Genomic DNA, 11,160 nt, shown 5'->3' on the forward strand with positions numbered 1-11,160 from the left:
AAAAAAAATTCAACAATTTCTGACCTGTCCCATTCTGCTTTTCCCCAACCACTAGCGAGCCAGCACTGCCTCTCCTGAGCTAAATACCCTGTTGCCGCTCATGCCCTGCCACAGGCGGCCAAGGGTGCTGGAGGTGAAGAAGCTCATTTGAAAGAGAGAGACAAGGGTGCAGGATGGGCTGCCCGCGGGTGCGCTCGCAGCTCCAGGAGGGGCAACTGGAAACCCATGGAAGGACGGGCAGAACAGTGCCGCAGAACGGGCAAGCCCTGCTTCTAGCCAAGGGTGCTGACCGCAGTGCGTGGGAGTGCGCCTGCTGCTGACAACTCAACGCAGTGCTCACTGCAGCAGCACACAAGGAGGAAGGCTGGGCTCTGGCATGGGTCCTGGACTGGGGATGCAAATGCAATTCCTAGCTGTGCAGATGCCCTGGACTTCACATCCCTGCTCCTCGGCTCCTCGATCGTCAGGCTGGGGACGATGCAACATCCTCCACCTACTCAGACTGGAAGTGTGGTGGGGCAGCAAACCTCCTCCTTGCACAACAGAGGCTCGAACGCTAGCTGCAGCTCTGCAGCCTGACCGCACTACAAAGGGACAGGCCCCATTTCTACAGACTGCAGAGCAAAGAGTGTGAGCACCACTCTAAGCCGTGTGCAGGGGAGGTAGCTCGTGCACCGCTGCCGGCAGCCCGTCTTCTGGGGATATGATCGATGGGTGCTTTACAGTCAGAGGCAGGGAGGAGAGAATGGCTTGTCCGGGTCATACCAATGGCTATGGGGTCTACGGGATGGTGCACTGGCCTGGGATCCAGGAGCTCTGGGATCTAAGCCCAGCTCTGACACTGGCTTGCTGAGTCACTGTGGGCTGCAGTCTCCCTAGAGGCCTCACCTGCGAGGAGCTCTCCATACCAGCACGGGAGGAGCAGTCCTGCTCCTTCCAGTTGGCGTCCAAGCCCAACACCTGCTAGAAATGGCCCCGACCTCCCTGGAGAGGGCTGCTGGGAGGTGCAACACCGAATGCCCGCATGGAACGAGCGGGTGGTCTCCGGGGCCAGGCGTCTGGTCCACAGCTAGGGGTCACTGCGCAGAAGCGACGGGTGGGCAGACCACAGGCACTGACTGTTAAACTGGTCCCACTGGGGGAGCTGGCACTGCCCAGGCCTTCTGCCTCCATGTGCTGTCCCCTGAGGAACTGCTGTATTTGGACCCTCTGCAGCCTTGAGCTGCGCGGGTGCAGGGTGGATGTTGCAGAGGGTGAAGCTGGGCACTGCCACGTGGGACTGGAGCAGTGGGACAGCAGCCCTTGGACTGGCCCCAGCTGGCGCAGGGGGAGGACCTTGGCCCCTGGATGAGGTGGATGAGAGAAACTCTACACACACCGGACTCTCCCCCATTTCCTAGGGCTGGTGGAAGGTCTGTGGGTGTGAGGAGATGCCTGCCTTCCCAGCGAAGGTTGGTGATGGCCCTTGGGGACCATCCTGGCACCCAGCAAAGTCTGAGGGCACTGCGAGGATCCACAGCCAGGGGCTCCCCAGGGATGGGCAATGGCACCATCAGCCTCCTTGTGAGGAGACTCAGCAGAGGCCAGCAGTGCCAGGGCACTGGGCAACCATGAATGGAAAAGACATGCTGTATTTAATTGCTGCAGATAAGCTATGCCCCAACATCAGTGCCCGACTGGGGGAAAGTGGCACCAGCTCCATGCTGCAGATGAGGAAACTAAGGAGCCCACATGGTAAGTGACTTACCCAAGGTCATGTCCAGAAGCAAGCGGCAGCAGCCTCCTCTCTTCTGTTCGACACGGGATCAAACAACCGCAGCTCCCGTACAGATTTCGAAGTCCAGGTGCCCAAGGGTCCTGGCATGGTGCCCGTGGCCAGGGGAGTGCACGCTAACCACACGCTCGTGTTAGGTACACACACGTTTCACAATGTGGAGCTTCAGAAGGGTTCACGCTAGACACGTGTTTACTGCATGTGATGAGGTCTCCCTCCAGTGGCCGCTCTTGGCTGCTACCACAGCCTGTTGCCAGCTTCTCCTTCAGAGGAGAGGTGTCAAAGGCCGGATCATTGAAGCTGGCCGGCGAGCGGGAGGGACAGCAGCTTGCTAAGGTCTCTGCGCGCTGCACACGCACATCCAGGCTGTCACGGCTGCTCTATGGAGAACATGGGCCTGTCCACTGGCATTTTGTCCCTTTGTAACAAAACAAAGCTGCTATTCTTTCAGCGGAAACCTGCTTAACCGTGTGCAGAGGGCTAAAGCACAGGTCTAGCACTGATGACTTCTGCCAGGTTTTAAAGTAGATGCAACTGAAGTCTTAAATACCTGACTGAGCCAGAGTCCATGCCCAGTAAGAAGTCAGTGACGGCAGGGGCTAGAGCTGCTGCTGAAGGAAACCCTGACTCTAAATCACAGGTTCAACAGCCTGCAGACCTCTGGTCCAATGTCTCTGTCGGACCTGAGCGCCTCCCAGTCTCTAATGCATGTGCCCCCTGCCCTGAGATGCAGAGGCACTTGCGTCCCCATTTCGCAGGAGGGGACCAGGCCCAGAGAGGCTAAATGACTTGCCCAAGGTCACAAAGCAGCCTGTGGCAGAACTGTATGGACACCTCCCAAGTCCCAGGCTGGTCCCAGGCCATAGGACCCTTCTGTGTTTGAGAAGGGCTTGCTCATGTTGCAGCCCCAGCTATGCGCCGGGACATGGGGAGGCAGGCCCCAGGTAGGCCCCATGCTTGACACCTCTGGAAGGCTGCTGCATCCAGGTGGGGAATCCATCACCCTGCCCTGTGGGCTGGCCTGGGGAGCAGGGATTCATAGATTCACAGATGTAAGGGTTGGAAGGGACCTCAATAGATCATCAAGTCCGACCCCCTGCATGGCAGGACAGAGTGCTGGGTCTAGATGACCCCAGCTAGATACTCATCTAACCTCCTCTTGAAGACCCCCAGGGTAGGGGAGAGCACCACCTCCCTTGGGAGCCCGTTCCAAACCTTGGCCACTCGAACTGTGAAGTTCTTCCTAACGTCCAATCTAAATCTGCTCTCTGCTAGCTTGTGGCCATTATTTCTTGTAACCCCCGGGGGCGCCTTGGTGAATAAATACTCACCAATTCCCTTCTGTGCCCCCATGATGAACTTATAGGCAGCCACAAGGTCGCCTCTCAACCTTCTCTTGCGGAGGCTGAAAAGGTCCAGGTTCTCTAGCCTCAGCCCCCAGGGTAACTCAGGCCCTGAATTCAGCAAAGCTGTGAAACACATCCTTGACTTGATGCACCTGCTCTTCACTGAATCAGGGCCCAGCTTTGGCAAGTTCAGCACAGCTGGCCTGGGGTAGAGTCTAGGGGTGAAAACCCTTGCACTCTTCCACATGCATCCACCTAGAAGGGGCCAGCAGAGGAGTGCCCTGAGCACTGGCAGATGAGAGGTCTGGCTGACATTGCTGCTGCAGCTCTGCTCCCAAGAGCAGGATATAGGTTTCCAAGAGCACTGGGAACCCCCCTCTGATCCAAGGAGGAACCTGGGGGTGTCACAGTGTTGGGGTTTGAGACGCACCCATCTCCACAGTCGCATTTGAAGGTCTGATGCTCTTGATCTTGGAGGGCGTAAACTGGCCACGTGTCAGACCAAGCTCAGAGCTGAAAGTTTGGGGCTCTCACCTCTCTCAGGCTCAGCCCAAAGGGAGGGTGACTAACACTGCACTCCTGGCTCCTTCTGAAAGGAGAGCTTGCCACAGAGAGAAAGAGCCTACCTGGGCCCTCCTGGAAGAGAGATCTGGGTTTAGTACCCCCCAGAAGGAGAGAGGGAAGGGACCAAAGCTTTAAGCTCACAGCCCCGAGAACCAAATCTCAGGGGCTAAGCGACCATTTCAAGAAGGCATCACAAGCAGATTGGGATGTGGAAAACTGGAAAAGGCAAACTGCGGCCGGGCTGCAGGGCAGCTCCATCATACCCCCTTACATAGATCTGATTATCTCAAATACACCTTCGCGCCAGTGACATACAAGCGTATGATTGATGCAAACATGAACTCCCATGTGCTCACAATGTGCTTGTTTTACTCAACCTCCTAATTACCTTACATGCTCTCGCTGGGTTACAAAGAAAGACATAAACAGATTAACTAAATTAGGCCAATTAAAGGCTCCCTAATGGAATGAAATGCTTCAGACAAGCTTGAGAGAAAATGGGCAGGGAGAAGGGAGAGACAACCCAACATCAGGCAAATTAAGCAGAGAGGAGAGAATACGTCAAAAAAGCACATTCCCATTGAGCTCGTTCCAAAGGCGTTTGCTTCCCTCCTACGTTCGGCCCCCAGCTTAGCATGATCCACAAAAAGGCAGTGGAGCACGAGAGCATCTGCAGCAACACAGGATAAAGCCATGGGCTTAAAAAACTCCCTACAGGTTCCCAGGTGATGCACGCTGGTGGTGCCTGCAATGCTCGGTTTCTTATTTGTATCGCCCGAGCCCCCAGCACCCTGGTGGTAAGCCAGGCCCCCATTTCTCGGAGGTGCTGGACAGACACGGGACAAAGGTACGTCACCGCCTTTCAAGAGATGGGGAAGCGTATTATGTAGCCCACAGATGCACTGTCATGTTGTTCTGCGCTCTGCCAGCAGGTGCTTCAACCTGCTTTCAGGGACTGCAAGAGGGGGCTATCACAATCACCTGCTGCAGTGGTTCTCAACCTTTTCAGATGCAAGGTCCCCCTCAGAAAATACCTGCAGTTGGCTTTCACTCGTTTCTGACTGTGGAAAAATACTAGAGCAATTCTTTTGTTGCAATGATCACAGAAAGCCCACGACAGGGCAGACAGGAATTCAGAGTGTCAAAGCCCATCTGGAAGTGTTCGCATAAGTAAGTGCTAATACTGCACAGCAGCCTACGGCACCCTTAAAAGAAGCTCACAACAACCTGGTTGAGAATCACTGGCCTAGTGCAACTTCCTACCTCCAGGCTGTCAAATGTCATGCAGCCATTTCTGCATCCAGTCCACCCTCTGTCTGAGCGAGAGCATCTCTTTTAGAAAGACATCCAGTTCTGATGCGTCTGCTGCCCCAAGACCCTCGCACAGAACTCCAGCAGAAAGTCAAACCTCTCGGTCATCATCGTGAAATGCCACCAGACTTGCAAATGAGCCTGCCTTGCAAATCAAATGGAGCTGACCACTCCCTTTCTTACCAAAAGGCAGGAAGGAATTCTCCCATGTAGAGCTGCAGCGTATGCCTGGGGTGTGCTTTGATGGGCTCACTCCGCAGCATGGCTCAAGGTGCTAACACAGACCCTGACCTAAATCCTATTGAACTTAACACAACTCTTCCTTGCGACTTCAGGGGGCTTTCAATCCACCCCACAACCACTAAAGACTGGTCTAAACCCAACCCAACCCAACCCTCAGTTTGGGAGCCCAATCCAAAATGTTGGGTACTTTGGCTCATTTCTAACAAGCATCCAACAAGATATCGCTACGAGCTAGTGGGCTAGGCGGGCAGGTGAAGTCCTTAATGCAACGCTCCTTCTCTGCCCACATTTCGACACAGAACTAAAATCTGACGATTCTGCATAACACCTCCAAGTAAGAGATCTCCATGTAATGTTTCTGCAGGCTCTGGCTCTCGACATCTTATGGAAAAAGTCCAGCAACACTAGACAGGTAAGGAGGATTTCACAACTTAAACCTTCTTATAAAATGTAGCAGAGAATTATGTCGCTTCAAAAGAACTGCACAGGCGGGTAGAGAAAACCTGACAGAAGGGATATTCAGTCTCTCAAATATGGGAGAATTTCAGGGTAGTTTCACAGTCGCTGTTAGTTTTCTACAGAACTCCGTTAGTTCTACAGCGCTATTAGATTTCATAACGCAATGATGGTTTGGTCCTGTAGGATGGTCACGTTGGTGCTGCGCCAATGGGGCCAGAGGGAGAGACATTTCTTCTTGGATCTCTGGTAGTGAAGGGCAGCTTGACATACATGTTTTCCCATCCACAGTTACCAGCTGGGAATAAGCCTTTGCCTGTCTCTATGTGGACATGAATACCTCTGGCTGGTATGGACACCGAGAGAAACACTGAGCAACCCCGATGCAGGGGCCTGCAGATCTTCCCCAGAAACCAGGGGCAGTGCTTAGTAGAGAGAAGGCAGAACTGGACATGTACAGCAGAAACAGCTGGTCAAGATCCTGTGCCTATCTATTAATAATCCGTTAACAATTTCACCTGCTCCCCAGAGGGGACCACTGAAGTCCTGGGATCCACTGCTCCCTGAAAGATAAGGGAACCTTCAGGGATTCAGGGATCAACTCCTCAGGTGCTTGGCAAACCGAGGGAAAAGGAGTCCTACCTCTCCTTGCTTTCCCCTGCTGAACACACAGCCCAGGCACTGGGGGGACAAGATTTGCCTACTCATAGCACCAATGTCAACAGAATAATTACATGGATAATTCATGGTTTAAGAACCAGGGGATACTTAAGGTGCTGGATCCTCACACCCACTGTGTTTGGAAACAGTCCAGGACTGCTGTATCGCAGAAACAAAATCGATACTCAAAGCCGTTCAGCATCCACCACTACGGAAGAGGGCCTTGCCAGTACTGCACCCTGGCAATGGTCCACAGAGCTCAGCACCTTCCAGCCCAGAGCTGAAATCAGACCCAGGCTCTGCCCAGCAAGCGCAGTAGTTACCTTCCTATTTCCGTGGATGCCATCGCCCTGCAGGCTGGTGTGGATGAGGCCGTGCACTTCCGTCAGCTCCGTGATGTCTGTCAGGGGCACAGGAGTCTCCTCCGGGAGCGGGGACATGAGGGACTCCAGCTCGTGGGCGTCGGAGTGGGTGCTGGGTGCAGGCGGCCCCTGCCGGCCACGATGGTAGTAGGTGTGGTTTGCGGCTGCCTGAGGATCAACACCTGGCAGGGCCTCCCTGCAGGGGACAAGAAAATCCAACACAGGTTTTCCCCTGGGATGGCCCCAAAGGTTCTGCCCCAATCCTGGCACTTGTACTAACAGAGCCTGAAATCTTCCACCCACCCTGTGGCTGCTACAGCAGGTCTTGCTGGAAGGCTGCAGATGAAAGCGCCAGCTGCTGGCCCTGGCCCTGCTTCACTAGTAGGCACTGGGTCCGCCCAGAGCCCTGCACAGTGCATGGACACCGCAACCTTTCCCTCCCCAGCAGGTCAGTGGGTACGGCTTAGAGCAGCTTCCTGACACAGAGTGGGGAAGGTTACCTCTCATTAACCCTTGCCACTCTCTTTGCAAGGTGACAAAGGTTGGTCATCCTTGTCTGCAGACACCTGAAGGAGGTGAGTTTTGAGAGGGCTGAGTGACAGGACACGGGTAAGACTTCAGGGAGCTCCCGCCTCCCAGTCCTGCACCAGCCCCTTCCTGCCCAGCTGACAGCCTCTCTCTAAAATGATAGCTTCAGTGGACTCCAAACAACATCCTCTGGCAGGAGCATCAGGCAAGAGCGAGGCTTTTGGGGCTAGCAGAAATCACTGGAACTGCCCCAAGTGTAGCTATGGCCCCGACCACGCCAACCCACTCAATTATATGCGGAAGGAAGGAGGTTTTCCTAGGAAACAACAGCCTCGTGAGAACAAAGGGGGATGCAGGCACAGAATAGGTTTCCTAAAGGGAGACTGGCAGAGCTGTTCAGTGCCTTCATATCAATATCCGCCTGGTTCCCGAACAGCAGGACGCAAGCAGGAGCCAGTCTCTACCTGCACTACAGGGAACAAGGGATGATACTATTCTCTGACCACACTTCACGTTCCACTGAGCTGCAAGAAGCAATGGCTTAAAGAATGCAAATTAAAGGGAAGCTAATCAGGCAGCGTTCGTTAAAGCACACACTTCCAAGGACCATTTCTTATGCTGAGTGGCACAGGAAGCAGTCCTGAAACAGCCAGGGAAAACCAGCCCATTGGCACATGGCAAAGACACTCCTAGGCCCTTTTGTCTGGCCTCACATCAGCGCCTTGGCTCTCAACCAGGTGGCCAACATGTGGCGTACCTCTGCTTGCTGCTGCGGAAGCTGGCACACATGCAGAAGAGGATGCAGAGCAGGCCCAGACAGACTCCCACGATGATCCCCGTGACCGAATGGATGTCCAGGACATCTAGCAGGATACAGTCGAGTTGTCAGCTCGCACGTTAACAGAGAGGGACACGGAGTGTGGTGCATCCAGATCAGCACCAGCTTCACCAAGGGAAATGCCAGATTTCCACATGGGCCTGAGGAACAGATCTCGTGTTCTCCAGTCAAGGGGAATGGAAAGCTGCTGCCCCAATTTGGACATATACCTCATATGTGTACAGGGGAGTGTGCATGCACACAGGAAAACTGAGGGGATAAAATGACTAGACAGTGATCATTCAGGCAGATTTGGGAGTGGACTAACATCCCCATTTACCTTCTTGCTGCAAGGCCTGGCACACAGGCAGCAAAGTCCACTTTGTGTGACCCTTCATTAGGGGCAGAGGTAGGTTATTAGGATCAAACCCTACCTGGGGACAGATGCAGCCGTCAGTGAGTGCTGTGCATGCAAAGTCTTGTGTGTGACACCCCGCATTGGGCTAGCTCTGTGCAGAGCCTGCGGCATCATCAGGCCTTTTTGCATACATGCATGCAAGCCCAGCCAGCTGCCGCTGCTAAATATAAGCAGCGGTGGAGCCAGGTGAACGACCCCTCCCGAGTACAGCCCAGGCCCCGAGGGAGGAAGAAAGGTGCCCTCATACCAGACAGCTTCTCCCGCAGGGTGTGCACGTCCTTCACATTGGAGTATGGCCCCGATCCCACCACGGTCTTGGCTCCCATCTTAAAGAAATACCGGGTGTCACTTTCCAATCCATGCACTTCGGTGCTGAAAATATTTCCTGATCAAAAGCAAGTTAAAACGTGCCATTTAAAGGCCATCGCGGGGACAGCAGAAAGGCAGTCGTGGGCTCTGTCTCTGGCTGAGCTAGCAGAGTCTTTGTGCCACGCCCTCTCAGGAAACAGATTCCCGACTCCAAAACAATGATCCTCAGATGACTAATTTGTGGTCCTAAACCTGACCTGGTATGCGTGTAACTTGGACAGTGCAGCTTCTGATACAGCTACACCCCCTCCCCGTTCCCCACGAACAGGTTCCCAGTAGGGAGACCTGAGGAAAATCCCCAGGCCTGCACTACTGATCCTAACTGGCTCTTCTGGCCCGGACACCTGCAAATCAGCATGATTTAATATCTGTGCCTCCGGGCCACCCCTGCTAAGCCCATGCCACTGGACTAGCAAAATGACCCACAGGCATGGGGTTAGGCAGTGGGAAGTGTCAGCAGGATCAGGACTCCCCCCAGCCGTGAGCTCCCTTCGGTGGCTAATCCAGATGCATGTCTACATACATGGCCGGCAGCCTCCTCCACTCAGCACCATCCAGCCCTCAGGGAGTGAGGTGCTTTCAGAGCCATTCCCCCTCAGGGCACTGAGCAGCACGGCTCCTGGCTTCTCTCTGCACTTTCCCCACAGCCTTTCCAACTACCGCTGCTCCTAGCATGTGCTCTGTCTGCACTGCCTTCGGGCCCCCATCCCCAAGCAGCACCCAGCAGATGGACACTGCTAACCCTGCTCTGCTCCGTCAGCAAGCTGCCCCCGGACACCCTAATCTGGCCAACATGCTAACAAGCCTCCCCCCAGGCCCCGCTTCCAAGCACCTGTCCATATGGAGCACGGCCTGTAAAGGGGCCGGCCTCTTGTCCAGAGTCCTCCCCACCTCCCTCTCATCTCAGAGGCACAGCCCCACTGCTCAGTCAGCTGAAATCCCACCAGCTGCCTCTGCTTCTTTCCATCCCGCTGCTATGATGCACAGAGAGCTCAGTGCTGCAGGAAGGCTGGGAGACAGAGCCAGCCCCCCACCTTTGGGGACTCCCCTTTCTCCTGCCACGTCCTCGCTCTCGGCACTCATAGCTTCATGCTCAGCTGTGGGTTTCCCATGACCTCCTCTGTATCTGTCTGTAGCTGGATTCCAGGATGGCTTGGCCTCTCCTGTATGCTCCCAGCTCATTAGACTTCCCTCAGTCCCAGGATTCGTGCCCTGGAGAGCAGAGACACTGAATCCTGTGAGAAGGCAGAGAAAGGAGATGGGGTGAGGACAACCTGATCTGACACTTGGGTTGACACATGCCCACCACCCTGCATTCCCCTCCTCACCTTCTCTCGTCAGCAGGGTCCACATGTCATCAGGCTCCGTGTTGTTGGCGTTGTACAGGATGAGGTACTCCACAATGATGCCGTTAGGCTCGGCGGGCGGGCACCAGTGCACCTGCACAGCATAGGGGTTTATTGGATGCAACCGGAGGTCAGAGGGAGGCGTTGATGGTCCTGAGGAGACAAGGACAAAGGCTGCCCAAACATACGACAGGAAAACAGCAGCAGACGAGGTGAACCCTCAGCCCCGGAGGGGTCCGAGTTTCAGGAGGCCTCTAGTTCGGTGCCACCCACTCACGCAAACATGTAAAAGAGCTGTTTGCAGGTGTGGACATGGCATCCACCTCAGTGGCCTCCACGTGCGAGACCTGCGTGAGCCTGGCTAGTGACTGCCAACAGTGCGAGCACAGAGCTGAGAGGAAGGATATGCCATGTCCAGCTTACCTGTCTTGGCTGGCAATGAAGAGTAATAAATAGGAAACCCCTGGCAAAATGGCACAGCTCTGTAACAGGTACAGAGCTAGAATACCACCAAGCTCTTTTTACGCATGGTTTGTTCTTGGGAGAGGGCAAAGGATCCTGTTAATCCCAGCCACCCTTCTTATTTTCACCTTCTCTGCCTCCCTCACGTCCCTGCTCCCATAACAATGGGCTCTCCACCCCACAGGGACTGGTTCAAACCCACCATCCAAAATGGGGTTCTGTAGAACAAGACTGTTCGTCCCCAGACCTAGCTCTCAGGCTCTGGTTACGCAGAAGGAAACTGAGGGTTAGCAAGCACAAGCCAGACAAAGGCCTGAGCATTTCATGACATGAGTAAAAGGCCTGCTCTCACATGCACTCTCAGAACAAAAAGCATCACAAGCTGGGAACACACGCAGAGGGCAAGTGAGGTGAGATGAGATGGGCCATGCTGCATTCAGCTCAGTGCCTGGGGGAATGTTTTGGCCACAATGTGGTACTTACTGTCCGGAAGAGTGAACCGCT

At 54.6% G+C, this 11,160-nt stretch overlaps 1 protein-coding gene across 1 annotated transcript in view; it reads right to left on the bottom strand.

Annotated features, from left to right (window-relative positions):
* Positions 1 to 11,160, bottom strand: part of LOC102378933 (immunoglobulin superfamily DCC subclass member 4) — a 92,760-nt gene that overhangs the window by 18,568 nt on the left and 63,032 nt on the right. The window contains 5 exon segments of the mRNA XM_025199556.1: positions 6,678 to 6,912; positions 8,002 to 8,107; positions 8,727 to 8,864; positions 10,177 to 10,347; positions 11,140 to 11,160. The exon segment at positions 11,140 to 11,160 is cut by the window's right edge and continues 146 nt beyond it. Of these exon segments, the coding sequence (XP_025055341.1) occupies positions 6,678 to 6,912; positions 8,002 to 8,107; positions 8,727 to 8,864; positions 10,177 to 10,347; positions 11,140 to 11,160 (671 nt within the window).

Source organism: Alligator sinensis, unplaced genomic scaffold (genome assembly GCF_000455745.1).
Source record: "Alligator sinensis unplaced genomic scaffold, ASM45574v1 scaffold210_2, whole genome shotgun sequence".
NCBI lineage: Eukaryota > Metazoa > Chordata > Crocodylia > Alligatoridae > Alligator > Alligator sinensis.